General features: G+C 46.6%; 1 protein-coding gene across 1 annotated transcript in view; it reads left to right on the top strand.

Moving 5' to 3' along the window:
• The window catches only part of Nid1 (nidogen 1), a 77,024-nt gene extending 60,002 nt beyond the window's left edge, over nucleotides 1-17,022 (top strand). The window contains exons 13-20 of the mRNA XM_004854619.4: nucleotides 491-718; nucleotides 2,405-2,577; nucleotides 6,326-6,452; nucleotides 9,809-9,980; nucleotides 10,802-10,959; nucleotides 12,517-12,640; nucleotides 13,594-13,706; nucleotides 14,933-17,022. Coding sequence (XP_004854676.2) covers nucleotides 491-718; nucleotides 2,405-2,577; nucleotides 6,326-6,452; nucleotides 9,809-9,980; nucleotides 10,802-10,959; nucleotides 12,517-12,640; nucleotides 13,594-13,706; nucleotides 14,933-15,051 — 1,214 coding nt within the window. The 3' untranslated portion in view covers nucleotides 15,052-17,022. The remainder of the gene's footprint in view (nucleotides 1-490; nucleotides 719-2,404; nucleotides 2,578-6,325; nucleotides 6,453-9,808; nucleotides 9,981-10,801; nucleotides 10,960-12,516; nucleotides 12,641-13,593; nucleotides 13,707-14,932) is intronic.
• The last annotated feature ends 522 nt before the right edge of the window (nucleotides 17,023-17,544 follow it).

Genomic DNA, 17,544 nt, shown 5'->3' with positions numbered 1-17,544 from the left:
CTGGTCAACTTAACAACTTAGTAAGACCCTGTCACAAAAAGAAAAAAGGGCTGTGGCTATACCTCAGTGCAATGGCCCTGGGTTCACTCACCAGTACTACATCAAAAAATAAAACAACCCCCCCAAAAAATAAGTGGGAGCAATTGCTTCCGGGTACAGGGTTTCCTTTTGGGGTGTTGGAAATGTTTCAGAACTAGATGGTGCAGCACTGTGAATGTACCATGCTATTGAATTTTTCACTTTGAAACGCTCCTTTTATGTTATGTTTTGTCTTGATTTTTAAAAATTGTTTAAAAACTTTGAGAGTAAAGATGATGTAATCGTGACAGTTAAATACATTAAATCATATTGATGTTTTAAATTTGTAAAAGTTAGTGACACTAAATCCAGTGATAGGCAGGTGCCCTTGTGGTCTGAGTCATGGACGGGAAGCTCAGTGTACACAAGCACATCTAACCCAGCTGATGGCTTCCTTTGTTGTCTCTGACAGAGATGGAGAAGACCCGGTGCCAGCAGGAGCGAGAACACATTCTTGGCGCAGTGGGGGCGGCAGACACACAGCGGCCCAGGCCACCGGGGCTCTTTGTCCCTGAGTGTGATGAACATGGGCATTATGCGCCCACCCAGTGCCACAGCAGCACTGGCTACTGCTGGTGTGTGGACCGTGATGGCCGAGAGCTGGAGGGCACCAGGACCAGGGCTGGGCTGCAGCCCCCATGTAAGTGGATCACAGGCGGCAGAGCCGGGGGCCCAGAATGGCGGGTGCAGGGGTCCCCCTGCTCACTTCCCTGCCACTCCCCCACCCTGTTCTGTCATGCACTTCTCTTCTGTACATGCAGCTTCTGTGTAGATGCCCAGTGGGGCCTGTGGCCCTGATGTGAGATGGGCAGAGAGGACGTGTGTGGGGGGCCTGATCTTGGGGGTGGGGACAGGGCAAGAGTTGGGGGACCTCTCCAGAGCCGTGCTTATGTAGGCATTTGTTTACATCTTTCAGCACCTGCCCCCTTCACAGCTGTGCTCTAGGACTTTAGGTGCCAAAAGTTGTGACCTCCAGGAGGTCCCCTGGTTTCTGCAGCCAGTTCAAGGCTGCCCTGGTGTAGGACAGCTCCGTGCTGGTCCCTGAGGCCCAGCAAGCTGTGGGACTCCACACAGATTCTGCCTCAGCTTCCTCAGCCTCCATGGGAGAGATGAGCAGAGTAATCCTGAGGATATTGCCTCCTTCTAGAACTCCACTTCTGACAGAAATGTAGAAGTCAGTCATTGTCACAAACTAAGCTGATACAACTAACTCTTGAATCTCCCTTCTTGGTTTAGCTAGTAACCATAGATATAGAGTTTCTCCCAGATACTTCCCCACAGCTGCTAAGGGGCAGCACAGATGACTGAGCAGCATTAACTCACCCAGACATCATTTGGTGTGGGTGCTGGGGACACCAGAGGAATGGCATGGATTTGTCCCCTCAGCAACGCCGAGAAGAAGGGAACAGTCAGGAATAGTGTAGGGAAAGGAGCTCTAGGGGACAGGATGACAAGCAGGAAGACACAGAAGAACCAGCTTGCGGAGGTAGTGGGTGACAAGGAGGCCTTTGGAAAACACTGCAGGAACCTTGAAGTACAGGGCCCAGGAGGGAAGCGGCCACTGACTAAAAGGAAGGAAGGAGCTGTAGGGGTTCAGCATTGGGTGTGAGGGACAAGAGGGTACCAGGTGCCAGGCTGAGGGGGCGGGTGCTGGTCAGGGGGCATCAAGAAGCACTGGAGGCCCAGAAGGAGGTGCCAATGTGAAGCCAGTTTCAAGTTTAGAAGCACCCAGCTGCTCAGTGGAAGCCGCAGTGGGTGCGAGAACCCCAGCTTCGCAAGGGGAGCAGGGCAGGGGGAGTCCAGACTGTAAAGAGAACAGCCAGACTGGTGTGGTAGGGACATGATTCTGGTGCAGGTCTGAGGCTGCCCCACTCCATGGCCCAGAACAGGGTGTGCAGGATGCCCTTGTGTGATGGGCTCCTCTGGCACTGACAAGCTCAGCGGCACCGCTAGAACACAATTACCCATGGGCAAGGACTGCAGGGCTACCGTTGAAAGAGCATGAACAGCAAAGTCTGTCCTGGGAGATGGAGCTAAGCCATGCCTTTTACTGGACCTTTACTGCCAAGCTCATGCTCTACCTTACCTTCTTCACAAAAGCCCTTTGACTGTGGGCTTTCTCTTCTGGGGCTTTCAGGTAGAAAATGTGTAGCTTTTTGGTTTGTGGTGCCATAAAAGCGACATAACCCAAAAAGTGGATGGCTGTGTGATTGTGTACATGTGCCCATGTGTTTTTGTATGTATGCACACATATATGTGTGCTTGTGTGCATCTGTGTGTTTCTGGTGTGCACAGCCCTTGATCACTGGCCTCTCCTGTCCCCTAGGTCTGAGTACAGTGGCCCCCGTGGTTCACCAGGGACCTGCATTGCCTACCTCTGTGATCCCCCTGCCTCCTGGGACCCATTTACTCTTTGCCCAGGCTGGGAAGATCGAGCGCCTCCCCCTGGAGGGAAATACCATGATGAAGGCAGAAGCCAAGGCATTTCTTCATGTCCCGGTAATGCTGGCTGCTGGCCCTGGTGACAGCTCCTGCTCCTGTGACCTGGAGGGTGAGGTCACACCAAAAGCATGATTGACCTCTGGAAAAAAGCCACTCCTTCCATGCAGTCCCGAGAGTCCATCTCTCGATTGGGCCACCCTGTGCCCAACACACCAGTGAGGCTCACTTTGAGTTGGAGCAATCAAAAAAATGTTTGCTGAACAAATGTATGAACCATCATTTTGTCCTCCATTGCCCCACTGAAAACATGAATCCCTCAAGGATCGCCACTGGTCTCCTTTGTATCCTCCAGCACACATGCTTTACACTGTAGTGGCCTTTTTTGTTTGTTTGTTTATACTGGGGATTGAACTCAGGACCTTGCGCTTTCGAGGTAGACTCGGTGCCACTGAGCTAAATCCCTGGCCCTACACTGTAGTGGCTTTTTAACAGAAATTGCAGTAATGAATCAATTTAGGTTTAGGACATCAAGAAAGCCATGAAAAGACACTCATGAAAGAACTGCTTCAGAAAGTAATAAGAACAAAGGGATACATGTGTTTGAAGTGAGGGGGAGTTTTCTGAGGGGGATTAATGCAATATGTCCTTTACTTAATACATTTTTATTTAAACAGTCACCATATATTTTTTGGTACCGGGGATCGAACTCGGGACCTTTTGCTTGCAAGGCAGGCTGCCACACGACTGAGCTAAATCCCCGGCCCAACAGAAACACTAAATCTGCTAGAAGATAGAATAGGTAGAATTTTTTTTGTTTTTTTGTATCGGGGATGGAACTCGGGTCCTTGCACTTTCAAGGCAGGCGGCAGAACCACTGAGCTAAATCCCCAGCATCACTGTTATCACATCTCATACATAGGGTGTTAAAGAAAAGTAAGTTTTTAAAAAAAATATTTTGTTAAAGCATGGTAAAAAAGACTTTGTACAGGACCATCTTGATAGATACAGGGACCACAGCAGTCAGGTCTTGCAGTGAAGGAGAGATAGGGTTTAACTCGGAACATGTGTAGGCAACTAGGGATTTATAGCCAGAGTAGATGAGGTCTGTGCATGGAAAATAACTAAGAGGAAACATCAGGTCTCATAGGGATTCTGGCTAAAGCAATTTAAGAAGAATGTTGCTGAAGACAGGTTAGGGCTATCAGCCATCACCTGGGGATGAGGAACCTGGTCATCTTGAGGGTGCCAGTTTCTTGCTCAACTGATTAGAAGAGTTCGTTACTGAAACTGGACGTTACCAGGAAGTATATAGAAGGACCTGGAGGAAGATTCAAGTGCTTCACTGCACTTTGGCCCAACTAAAGAATCTTTGTCAAAGGCACCCAATAAATACTTGTTAAATGAATCAATGGCAGATAATCGGCTCCCTCTTCTCAGGAGAGGTTGGCTTACTCCAGGGATCTTAACACTCAGTGTCTTTCAAACGCAAGTGTAGCCTGGTTGATTTTTGTTAAACTCAAAAAGTTATTCACCTTTACTCATGCTGGTCCTTTTTTCTTCACTGTCTAAGAATCAGTGTAACTGGGATTTAGCTCAGTGGCGCTGCACCTGCCTCGAAAGCACAAGGTCCTGAGTTCAATCCCCAGTAATACCACACACACACAAAAGAGTCAATGTGTAGAAAAAGACTGAGTGTGTTTACTGCAGGAAATGCTCTTTCTCTAGTGAGATGGGGTCAGAGAAGATACTGATCACAGATGCAGTGACAGAGGTACCCACGGGTGGCCCGAGCACTGGGTCGTGATGACCTGGGATACTATGTCTGCCCTACCGGTGCACAGAGGCTACCCAGATAGTTAATGACTGTGTACGTAACACACATAATGTGACAGAATATAAGTTCGTAATATTTAACTAAATATCAATTTATAACACCTGCATATTCACAGTACACTATAATGAATTTAGAAGCACAGCTCTATAATCTGGAGCACCTTACCTGTTATTATAGGCTTAGCCTGGCAGGTAAACTTATTCAGAAGAATATGAAGACCTTTTCTTATCATTTCTTCTTATACTTTTTGCCTATGGTGAAAGGTCAAGTTGAGAATCTATGTTGGGGTAGAGTGCTATCTTTTGAACCTAGGGTATTTGTAGTAAGCTACATCTCCAGTCCTTTTTAGTTCTCATTGTGAGACAAGGACTTGCTTAATTGCCCAGGCTGAGCTCAAATTTTGAATCCTCCTGCCTCAGACTCCCAGAATGCTAGCGTCATAAGCATGTGCCACCACGCCAAACAGTCTTTTTCCTGTTTCTCCAGATGTCCTAGCACTGTTTGTTGAAAAAAGTGATTTCTCCCTTGGCACCTTGGTGTCCTTGTCAGAAAACCATTTACTGCAAGACTGAGGGTCTGTTTCTGAGCTGTTGTGTGGTGTGATCTCTCTGCCAAACCTTACATCAGCTCCACCCTGCCTTGATTATACTCAGTCTTGAAATTAAAAAGTCTTCCAAATTGGTTCCTTTTTCAGATTGTTTTTGTAAGAACCAGCCTATAAGCTGAGCTAGAACCTGACCAAGGGTTGACAAAGATGAAAAATAAAGAGACACGGAAACAGGTTAAATCTGGGGGCTAGAGAGCTCGTGTCTTGCTTTAACATAGAGGCCCAAATGACTGGCGCACCTTGCCTTTATTCACTCAGACACAGGCAGGAGCAGTTAGGGTTCCACAGGACTCATCTGTCTCCCTCCTCCACGGTACTTCTCTGGGTAAACAACTTAACCTCAGGTGTTTGTACTTTTCCCTGCAGTGTGTTAGCAGCTTGCATGCGCTCTTCTGAGTGCTCGCTGAGGAGGCCAATTAGGCCTCAGTCTTCCCACCTGGTTTCCCATATGTTTTGACTATTTTAGATTTTTTTCACATTTCTGTATAACATTTTAGAATAAGCTTGTGAATTTCTACAAGGAAAAAAAATCTTGCTTGGACTTTGATAAAGATGACACCGAACCTGTAACTCAGGGAGAACTGATAGATATCTTACAATCCACAATCTCGAAATCCAATAACCTTATGCACCTCTATTTATTTTTGTAATTTTACTTTACAATGTTTTGTAGTATCTGGTATAGAATTTTGCACGTTTAACAATGTTTATTCTTAAATATTTTATGAGAGTTTTTTGAGGCTAACATAAACACTGTTTTTAAAGTTTATTTTCTATTTTTTGCTACTTTATAGAAGTACAGGTTTATATTGACCTTGTATTCATCAATCTTGCTCAATTCAATTATTATAATAGTTTCATAGGTTCCCCAGTACTTCTACCTAAACAGTCATTACCTTTATATAGAGAGCTTTTACTTCTTCCTCTCCAATATTTTGCCTTTTACTTACAACCTTCAGTAGGCAGATTTCTTAGGTGGTATATAAAAAACATGAGCCGTAAAAGAAAAATAATAAATTAGATGATAAATCTTTTAAAGTTTTGGTCTTCAAAACTAGCACTATTAAGAAAATGGAAAGGGGGCCAGGGGTTTATTTAGTTTAGTGGTGCCACCACCTGTCTTGAAAGTTCAAGGTCCTGAGTTTGATTCTCGGTACCAAAAAACAGAGAAAGAAAATGGAAAGGCAATCTACAGGTGAGAGGAAGTACACATATACACACATTCCTACATGAATATGTATATGTATACGGAAAAGTTTTATGTGAAATACATAAAAAGCTGCAATTCAGTAATGAGAAATTTTAAGTAGATAACAGACTTGAATACACTTCATTTGAAAGCTCCCCCTGCCCTTCACTTGTAGGAGAAGATCATCATCGGACTGGCCTATGACTGTGTGGACAAGATGGTTTACTGGACAGATATCAGTGAGCCTTGCATCGGGAGAGCTAGCCTGCATGGTGGAGAGCCAGCCACCATCGTCCAGCAAGGTAGGCAAGCAGATGTCACCCCTTTTTGATCCTGTTTTTAGCAGTGCATGTGGCTCCTGCTGAGAGGTGGAAGGTGGAATATATGGCCGCTCACCAGGTGTGGTGATTTGTGGGTCCTATGCCCCAAAGCACCACCTTTCCATCTCTGAAGCATCCCTCAAGGACCCACCATTAAACCAAGGACACTGTAGCTGAGATTTGTTGCTAGCTCAGGAGAGTAAAATCAAAACAGTGCAAGTGCCTGTGCCTTTCCCTGAAAGCACCTGTAGCCCATTTTCATGAGCCACAAAGGTCAAACTCAGTATCCAGGTTAATGTGCATGGCTCTCTTTGGCTGAGCCTGGAGTGGCCACTTCGCCATGTGCTCCATGGGGAGCTTCCGAATCACAAAGTTGGGAGGGTCACGAGTCTTTGGCAAACACTGTCCTTGAGGGCTGAGTCTATTCCCAAGACAGCTGTCAAGCTAAAGGGTTGTCATTTCGCTCTGTAGCATGACGGGGTTAAGAGTAGCTTCTCTTCTCTACCTCACTACTTGCTTGGATCACCTCAGCCAAAGGAAGCCAGTATAAGTTCAGGGCTCTGTGCAGTATTTTAAAGCCTGTACTCAACAAATCAAGACCATCTTCCATGGGTATATTTTATCTAGATGAAAGGCCACTGTAGCAAAAAATCCTAGGACCTGTAAAAATTTTCTTGTACTGTCAAGAATTATATGTTGCTTAGGTCATTCATTACTCATCAACTGACCTGGTAATATTTTTGCTCAGATTTGTCATGCTGATATTTATTGTATGAAGTCTTCTTGCTTCCTCTGTAAAATTTTCAAATCAAAGATATATCTTTAAAATGTATAAGCCTCATTTTGTGTGTCTTTTTACTTGAGCCTTTGCAATTTCCGGTTTAACATTTCTCTAGTACTAGATACTCTGCAAGGGTCTTTGTGCTGGAAGCATCCCCGCGGGGCACTTCTTTCTCTCCCTTGGCTCCCTCCCTAGAGCTGCTGCAGTGGGAACTGAGCCAAAGCTGCATTAAGTCTCTCTGGCTTTGCACTTAGAGCCCAAATCCTTTACTGGAAACGAGAGGCCATTTAAATGATGTCTGTTAGTTGTTATGCTTTGGCTTACTGAACAGAAGTTTGAAAATGCCTTTGAGCCTCTTATCTCTGTCAAAAATGTTATTATCTACAATTTGATTTGAAAGCCCACTGGAAGGAGGGAGTAGGTCATCATTTGCTATTTCCTGTTGCTTCTGGAGCTGATAATCATCCAAGAATGTTTTAAGCGCAGTCGGAAACCTTCCCAACAAAAGCCTGCATACTTCAAAGACCCAGAATTAACCCAAAATGTGGTCTTTGTAGATGAAAGATCACAGGCAAAGATAGAGATAGAGGTGAGAGGGAGAGATAGAGGAGAGAGGGTATGCTGTTCAGGCACTGTATCTCCCCTTGCAGGGTGCAGGCTGGTGCTTTGCTGGGGAGTTAGGTGGTGTGGGCATCCTTTACTTTTCCTCCTAGTTTCATACCCTCAGAATCCTGAGCTTCTCTTTCCTTCTGTGAATCATCAATTTCCTTTCGACAGGGCAGTGCAGAATAAAACATCACCATGCCATCCACCCTGTTCTTCAGTGTAGTAAGGGGTGCGGTTTTCCAGGCCTTCCTTTGGAAGCATAGTGTTTTCCTGGTTGGGAATGAGGGGCCTTGGTGACTCCTGGATTTAAAGTCAGGACTGGGGCTGTGTTAGAGGAGATGTTATGACATGGAGCTCCTGTGGGGCCCCTCCAGGTACCATGTGAAGGCCATCTTAGGCAGCCTTTGTCTTCTCTGTGCGCCTGTGTGGTTCCCATCTCTCACCGGATGTGCTCATTCCAACTATTCCCCAAAATGGATTACTCAGGTTCTGTCTGAAAGCCAGAAGGCGCCTCTGGAGGTCACTCTTACTGTCCCCTGGGCTCTAGGGACATGGGAAAGATTGTGCTACTTTACAAAGCTCTACTATGGGTTTGAATAATAAAGACAATCCTCAAGTATGGTTTCCGCCCTCTAGTATCAGAGGCTTTGACGTACTGGGGGTCCAGGGACGGCTGATGTACAAAGGGGGCTGAGTGCTAGACTCGCTGTGTATGGACCAGAGAACCCCAGACCCCTCAGTAGGGCAGCCTTTTCCCCTTATGCCTGCTTCCCTCCAGCTATGCCACATGACTTACTGACCCTGATCAGTGCAAGGAAGAATCCTAAGTAATACTAACAGTCCCACAACGTCTTTGTAATTATAAAAATTTATAGCAGAAAACTATTGAAACTTTGAACTTCAGTTAGATGGGTATGGAGTGCTCACACTGAAGATTCTGGTACTTGCTGCCATCCCTGGCCTGGACACCACTGTTGTAGCCCAGTGAGGACAGCAGGGGTGTCATTTATAATCAGAGGCACCCTTTCTTTTCACACATTTCTTGAAAATATTGTTGCCCTCAAACGTCTTCCCCCTGTAATTAATGAGGAAGAAGGAGTTGCTGGTCCCTTTTACCTATGTGATAAAGTCTAAACTTTTTTTTTGAATACTGAAGATTGAACCCCAGGCCTTCACACTGAATTACATCCCCTGCCCTTTCTATTTTCAAGCGAGGTCTCACTAAATTGCCCAGGCTGGGCTGAAACTTGGAATCCTCCCATTTCCTCCTCCCAGGGTGCTGGGATTACAGATATCCACCACCATGCCCAGCATCCTCACTTTGTCTCTGGCTTATGTCCTCCAGCTGTAGAAAATTACATACAGTTCACTTCAGTCCATTTCCCACCTTCCTTTATACCTATGCTGGGCCTGCTCCCCAAAAACTCGTCCAGGATCTTTGCCTGACAAACTCTGAGGGGTCCTTTAGGAGCCAGCTCTGGGGGTGTCCCCTTCCTCAGGAAGCCTTCTCTGGCCTCTGCAGGCTGGAGCCCTGCTCCTGGCTCCCATAGAACCTGATCTGATTGTGGCAGGCTGTGAGCTGAGGCCATAGTTAGTCCCCGCGCCTGCCCTCCCAGTTTCCACCATCACACATGATGGATGGACAAGGAATAGCATTAGTTTGTCACTTTAAGAGTTGCTTATCTTATAAACAACAGTCATTTCATATATTCCCATTTGGTTTTTCCAAGTGCAAGGACTGGGTATCCTGTGAAAGGGCATTGGGTAATCTGCAAAGTCTAATGTGGGCAGGGCATGCAGCTCAGTGGACAAGACCCCTGGGTTCTGTCCCCAGCACCACAGAAAACAGAAGAAAGGAGGAAGAGGGAAGGAGAGAGGGAGAAGGAAGGAGGAAGAGAAAGATATGGAAGAAAAGAAAGGAAAAGTTCATCTGTTTTGTGTCTGGCTGTAGATCTGGGGAGTCCAGAAGGCATTGCCATTGACCATCTTGGCCGCAACATGTTCTGGACGGATTCTTACTTGGATCGAATAGAAGTTGCCAAGCTGGATGGCACACAGCGCCGGGTGCTGTTTGATACAGATTTGGTGAATCCCAGAAGCATCATAACGGATCCCGTGAGAGGGTATTTTTTTACCTATTGTATTTGCCTCTGGCCCTTCTGGATATTCTCAGATGTGAGGCTCTGGCGACATTGTTGCTGTCCTGAGATGAATGAGTATGGGATGAAGGAGTCTATCATTGGTGCCTGGCAGATATCCTGCAAGCTGGCAGAAAGCCAGCACATTTATTATGCTGCAGACTTCATACCATGCTCCATTTCAAAATCTTTTACCAAGAGACTTTGTAAGTTATCAGCTCAGAAATTGGGTATTTTCTCTAAGGGTTGAATGTGGATGCACATTCAAGGGACCATGAACCCCATGCACCCTGGGCTCCTTCCTGGAGCTTGACCATCTGGAGACTCTTCCTGCAGGTCTCCTCAGCACATCACTGCTTCTGCTCTTTCCTTGCTTGCAGTCTTGCTCCCTAGACACTGACTCCCTCCCTTTAGGAGCACGTTCTTGGTGCTGTGGCTTCTCAACCACCTCTTGGATGGCGGAGCTTTGACCATTGCTTCTGCCAGTGTCTGCAGCTTGCCCTCTGGTCCCTTGGGTCTGTATGGTGGCAGCATATGGAGAATTAATGTGCATTTATGCACTTAGGACATTTTGTTTTGTTAACAGCTTTTTTGAGCTATGTTAGGGAACTGAATTTGTTAGTAACAGAATAACCAAATTCGGGTGAGAAACCAAGTCTAAATGTCCTTAGAAGAGAACCCATCTCCTGTTTAGCTGATCCGTGTTTTTCTGTCTGCTAGTCTCTTCATTATAGGTTCTTTAAAGTGTTTTTCATAAACTTTTCTCCCACACATATTTAGCATTTCTCTTCCTTTTCCTTCTCCAGGAACCTTTACTGGACAGACTGGAACAGAGATAACCCCAAAATTGAAACTTCCTACATGGATGGCACAAACCGCAGGATTCTTGCACAGGATGAACTAATCCTGCCCAACGGCCTGACCTTTGACCCGTTCTCATCACAGCTCTGCTGGGTGGATGCAGGTGATGGAAAGCTCAAAGCTATCCAGGGAGAGTTCTCAGTCAGGAGTTGGCAAACTGTGACTCTCAGGCCAAATCTAACGTGCTACCTGTTTTTGTGTAACCCAGACACTGACCAGTTTTTACACTATGAAGTATTACATTTTAAGTGGTTTTATCAATACCCACATACCATCATGGTTTTGTCTCTCAGCCCAGAGAACCTAAAATAATTCCTATCTGGCCCTGCAGAAAGTTGTTGCTGTCCCTTGTTCTGAGTGGCATCACACAGGGCCTCCAGGCTTGCAACATCTGTCAAGCACTTCACAACTTAACATTCCCAAAGCTCCCGTTAGTCCCCATGGCTTCAGCAGGACTTTGCGGCCAGGAGGGTACAACACGAGCAGCCCATGTGCAGTCCCTAGCATCTGCCCCTCCTTAGCAGAGTTAGGTGCCCCTCCAGCTTGGGATGTAGAGAGGAGCATCCATCGTCCCTCCCTGCAGAAGTCTCTGCTGGGTACCTGCTCTGCTCCAGGCCCTGTGTCAGTTGTCAGGGATGCAGAGTGGCATGAGTGCGTCCCTGTGGAGTTAGGACAAGGAGTAGGGTGTGAACACTATAAGGGGTGACCAAAATATATGGTGAATGTTTAAGTTAATTACAGTAAAAAAAAAAAGTTAGTTACAGTAAAAGACACATTGCCATTAATGTCCCTGAAAATACAGTACTCCCCCTTGCTTTGCACACTATTTTTGCCTCTTTCTGAAGCAGTTCTTGGAGTCATCTTTCGTGAGTGTCGTTACAAGATGTAATTAACAATATGGTGACTGCTGCTGTTGAGTGCCATCCAGTGGAAAAGCAGGCTCATAAAAACATTACGGTGTGTCCTCATCCACCTTATTCACCGGATATGGCACCTAGATCTGACTCATCCCCTAAGTCAAAATGACCATGAAAAGGTCAGTGTTTTGAATTAATTTGGGACATTGAGCCAGCTACAACAGCACAACTAAAGCTACTCACAAAAGAAGACTTCCAAAACTACTTCAAAAAGAAGCAAGAATGATGGGATAAAAGTGTTCAAAGCGAGGGGGATGAATGGCAGTGTGGCTTTTACTGTAATACATTTTTGAAAAATTTAAACATTCACTGTATTTTTTTTATCACACCGGGTAAATGACCAGACAGGCCTAAGGACACTCACCATGCTGCACAGATGCTGCCAAGGAACAACTTCGTGATTGCTCTGACCAAAGGGAGTCAGGGTCCAGAGAGGCTTAGCAGAGCAAGAACTGGAGATGGCGCAGCCCCTCCTCTGAGAGAGGAGGCCGGGGCCCCTGGCTTACATCTCCTCCTAGGATCTGCTGTGGGTGCTAGAACACAGGTGGGTGTGGACAGATGAAAGAAGCAAGAATGGCAGAAGGGACAAAGGGCCAATGTCTAAGAACAAGCCCAGGGTTCTCCAGGATCTGTAGCTACAGTGCTGAATTTCTCCCACTCTTGGCCCCCTTACCCTCAGTCTGGGGACACAAAGGGCCCATTTCTTGGATAAACAATGAACAGCTTGTTTTTCCTATACACAGGCACCCATCAGGCCGAATGCCTGAATCCGGGTCAGCCCAGCAGGCGCAAGGTTCTCCCGGGACTTCAGTACCCTTTTGCAGTGACGAGCTTTGGGAAGAATCTGTATTATACAGACTGGAAGAGGTATGTGGGCTGCTGCCCTGCCCTGGGTCTCCAGGAGGCCAGGCCCTTCCCTTTTGGCTCTTGTCTGGGCCTTTGAGCCTTCAAAGATGTCCCCTCACCCCCCTTTTCTGGCTATTAGGGGATGGGAGATTAGGGTTAAGAAGGAGGGAGGGGGCCGGGGATTTAGCTCAGTGGTTTCGCCACCTGCTGCGCAAGCGCAAGGACCCGAGTTTGATCCCCGGTACCAAAAAAAAAAAAGAAGGAGGAGGGAGGGCAAGGCTGTAAGAGCAGCAGGAGGTGCCATTCATCATCTGCGTGCTCCCAGGCAGTTTCCAGACTAAACTGGGGCTTTCTGAACATCTCTCTTCTTTCCCCAGGAGCTGGCCGAGGGTCACTTGGCTGGCGGGCTCCATGCTTCTGCCTCCACCTCTGCTTCCTTCTCCTTCTCTTTCTCTTTCTCCTCCTCCTCCTCCTCTTCCTCCTCTTCTTCCTCATCTTCAGTCCTAGAGATTGAACCCAAGGCCTTTGCACTGAGCTACAGTCCTTACTTTGAGACAGGATCTCCCTAAGTTGCCCAGACTGGACTCAAAATCCTCCTGAACTCAAAATCCTCCTGCCTCAGCATTTCAGGATGCTGGGATTTCAAACATGTACCACCACACCAATTTAATTATAGTTCTTAACCTACAGTGTTGCCATACCTTCCCACAGAAGGAGAGTCAAGTTGAAGAGGTAGCTGGCTAGGGCTGTCTGTATAGAAACAATGTCCTGTTTGGAATTTAGAGCTAGCTGATTTCTGTCTTTTTAAGAAAGAGCTGCATGCTTGAAACCCGCCCCCCCGACACACACGTACTACCTACCACCCCTCAGGAGAAGGGGGGCAGGGGAGCAAGACCTCCGTGTCTGTTTATGACCCCCAGGCTACAGAGGAGGCTGTCCTGTTGAGAACTGTTCTGCCCTCTGATGTTTTGCAGGAATTCCGTGGTTGCCATTGATCTTACGATTTCCAGTGTGACAGACATGTTCCATCCCCACAAGCAGAGCCGGCCATATGGCATCACCACCACCCTGTCACAGTGTCCCCAAGGTAACTGACCTATGCTGCCACTCTTAGGGGTCTGGGGATCATGAGGCTCAGAGCCCACATGCCACAGGCTGTTGGTAGCCTGGATTACACTGAGGAAGACATGTGTTCCCTTCCAGCAAGGGCTTCCATTCCAGAGTGGTGTTTTAGTCAGCTTTCCCATTGCTGGTCACAGTGCCTGACCCCCACAATTTAAGGAGGAGAGGTTTAATTTGGCTTACTGGATCAGCTGGCTCCATGATGTAAAAACACCATGATGGAAAGGCCTGGCAGAGCAGAGATGCTCCATTCCTGGTAGCCAGGAAGCAGAGTAGAAGAGTGCCAGGTCAGAAGCTGTGAGGGATCAGACATAGATCCCAAGACTGGGCCTCCATGACCCACCAGACTCACCTAGAACTGTGCTCCACCAGTCTCCAGGGTAGATCCCTAGCTAATCAAGGTGAAACTCTACCCTAACCCCCAAAAGTGGTGAGCCAGATCCATAAATATATGAAGTGGGCGTGGTGGGGAAAGTCCTAATCCCTGGCTGGGTCTCCAAGTGCACAGTCTTCAGATTGCAAATAGGACCTCAGTGTTAGCACCTCAGCTGCTTTGAATCGTCATCTGGTCTAACAGCAACAGCCGTGCTTAATAAGAATTGAAACACATCTGTGATATTTCTGTGAGCCTGGTACTTTACATACACTGGTTCACTTAGAGCTATATGCTCTTTGCATGCATTAGTCAGTTCATCTTCATAGTGACCCTATGGGGTTGGTACTATTGTTATTCCTATTTTATACAAAAGGAAACAGAAGCCACTTGATCAAAGTCATATACATTCACAGTAGCAGAGCAACAGATTGATCCTCATCTGTGCTGTGCCCCTCTCAAAGGCCTCTGAGCCCGTTTTCCTTCTCACCTTCCATCTCCCTGTAGCAGTGTGAACCCAAGTGCGCAAACTAGACAGAGTCCCAGCTCCATGTTGGGGTTGGGGAATCTTCCCCGAGATCTGTTTAAGTGAATCTATATGACCCTAGTCAGGAGCTGTGTTTCTGCCTGTCTGGTTTACTGAGGAGGAAACAAGTAGCTCAGCTTGGCAAGTGCCAACACAGCCCTCCCTCCTCCCTTGGAGCCCTCATGAGCTTGGCTTCTGGGAAACCCCAAAATAGGGCTAATCAGGAAGCTGCGCTATAGATAACTTTGAGTCAGGTAAGAAGAGGCTGTCAACCGATTTCTGTTTTTTATAGGCCACAACTACTGCTCAGTGAACAATGGTGGCTGCACCCACCTCTGCCTGGCCACCCCAGGAAGCAGGACCTGCCGCTGCCCTAACACCCCAGGGGTAGACTGTGTCGAGCGGAACTGAAGACAGAAGTGCTTCCTTTCTTTTCCGAGTATCTCACAGCAATGCCCTACTTGAAACTACTTGGTCCAGATGAATACCTGTCTCCCAGCTGAGGGACCACTAGGCCCAGGTCTAGCCCAGCCTGAGCCAAACAACTTTCATCACACTGTTTCCCAAAACATATGCCCAGGCCTTCTGTAAAAAGAAGGTCTCTGCCCTGATATAGGGGTTGACTCTCCCACCCTGACCCCATTCTTCAGACAAGCTTACAGAGCCCCAGGTGAAAACTGTGTCACATCCCATGTCTTAGGACCTTTCCCCAATCCTAGTCCCCAGGGATGAGCAGACCCTCCACAGGCCTGCGGGGAGGGGCTTCCTTGTGGCCTTAAGAGCTCACCCTATACTCTGACGCACCCACCATCCTGCCAGCTCCTCAGTATGCCATCTGGGGCCTGCCCAGGCAAGGATGTGATGAAGGAGGGAGTTAGCCTTGCCACTCCTTTTCTTTTGGTGCTCTCACTTCCCTCATTATACCCCATCTTTCTACTTCCCAGTTCCTCAATGCCTTTATCCTGCCCAAGACACTGATTTCATTGAGCACGCTCTGCTTTTTGACAAAAACCCACTGTGTTCTAGTGCTTTATGGAATCTGGTGGATAATGAGCAACCCTTCCCAGTAAAATATTGGCTTTTCAGCCCTGGCCTTTGGTAGTCAAAGGCTTATGTCAAAGAAGCATCCTGTGGAAGAAATTTTAAGATGTAGAGTCAGCTGTTTGAGCATAAGGGTTATCTTGATGTGCCTTAAATGATACCAAAGATTACCACATTATCCCTCTTTACCAGAAGCACCTGCATCTGAGCATTTGGTTTCTGGCTTAATGAACTATGCAGGTCTCCAGCCCTGCTGCTGATACCAGTGTCCATTCTCATGAAGACCCAGGTATGGCACATGCTGGGGTAGGTCACGGGCTGTGGCCCATCCAGCCCCTCACCTGTGGCCCCCAACTCCTAGGTACCAGTTTGCTCTCAATCATGAACTAGTATCTTTATTTCTCCCTCCATCCGTGGCCCCTGCTGGCTCTATTCTCATCTGAAGACACAGTCCAGGAAGGTCTATTTGAGTATGTATTCTAATGGCTCAGATCCTTAATTGTACATTACTGTACATTACCCTAATGCAAGGGATTATTGTTTAGAAAACATTTCTTGGCCATATGAGTAGCTAGTGTTATCTCTTCCAATTGCTTCCAAGAGTCCTGAGACAACACAAATTTTGGATTAGAAGTTAAGCATAAGGAGTTTGAGCCAGGACAGCATGGGGTAAGGGGTAGAGAAGATTGGATGAAAAGCATCAGGAAGAGATTGATCAAGGGCAGGAATAGAAACCCTAAGAGGAGGGGGTGCAGGAAGGGTTTAAGAACAGCAATAATAAAAACCCTTAAATAATGCCAAAGAGAAACTGGTACATTTTTGCCAAAGATCACTTATCCTAAGGACAAGGAAAAATTTGTCTGATATTCTGCTTAGACAAGAGATATTCCCCACCCCTTTGCTTCAAACCCCAGCACTTGGTCCCTGGCTCTTCCCTCCTGCCTTTGCCTCACATGTTACTGGGGCCTAGAAACCCAAATTGAGAGTCTTTCCTTAAATAATTGGATTTTTTTGAGAGGCAACTCTATCCCCAAGAATTACAAGCCTGGGGAAATGTGTGGGTCTTATATGAAGCCCAGCCCCATACATTAGTCTTTCTTTTTGTATTTATCATCCCATATCAAGCCCTGCATATCAAGTTCATCATGATGTATAGTTTGTTTTTAACGATTCATTTCACTAGATTCATTCTAAAGTCTTAAATGGTAAGTTTTAAACTGTGGAAACCACTGAAGGTGCTTATTAACTGTTCCCCAAAATGTACACAAGTATTGGACTTGAGTTTACAGCTGTACAAATATTAGTGAAGAATATTAAAAAATGTTTTTGTTAAAAAGAAAATCTTCCTCTGTCTTTTTTGAATGAAGAGCAGTAATGTTGGGACGCTGATTCATGAAGCCCTGAGAGAGTCTTATCAGGAATCGCATGTTTCTCCCACAGTCTAGAAAGAACTTAGGGGTTTGTAATTGACTCAGAGAGTAATTACATCATAAATCCCAAATCACTCTTTTGGACAGTGTTCTCACCTTTGAGAAAAATGTATTCTAGCTACAGGTAGTAAAAAGAGCTTCCCAACTCAACAAATGAGCTGGTGTTCGCCCTCTTTGCCTTCAGAAGAAGGAAAGATCCTTTCCTGATGGTGGTCGTGGAGTGAGACCCTGTTCTGTTCTAAGCTCCCACCAGTGAGCAGTGCCACCAAGTGTCCCTGGTGGGGTGAGAATGCCCTCCGTCTTGGAGGTGACTGGAGGTCATAGGCTCAGAGCTCAGGTGCCACAGAGCAGAGAGCTGGGACATGAGGACTCCCCATGGTTGGCTGAAAGGGACACCTTGTATTGGGGTTAAAATTTCCAGGATTTTATTCCA

Source organism: Heterocephalus glaber, unplaced genomic scaffold, assembly GCF_053883595.1.
Source record: "Heterocephalus glaber isolate CG9 unplaced genomic scaffold, H.glaber_assembly_v1.0 deba00001472, whole genome shotgun sequence".
Taxonomy (NCBI): Eukaryota; Metazoa; Chordata; class Mammalia; order Rodentia; family Bathyergidae; genus Heterocephalus; species Heterocephalus glaber.
Note: the sequence above shows the minus strand (reverse complement) of the source record. Positions and strands in the feature narration are given on the sequence as shown.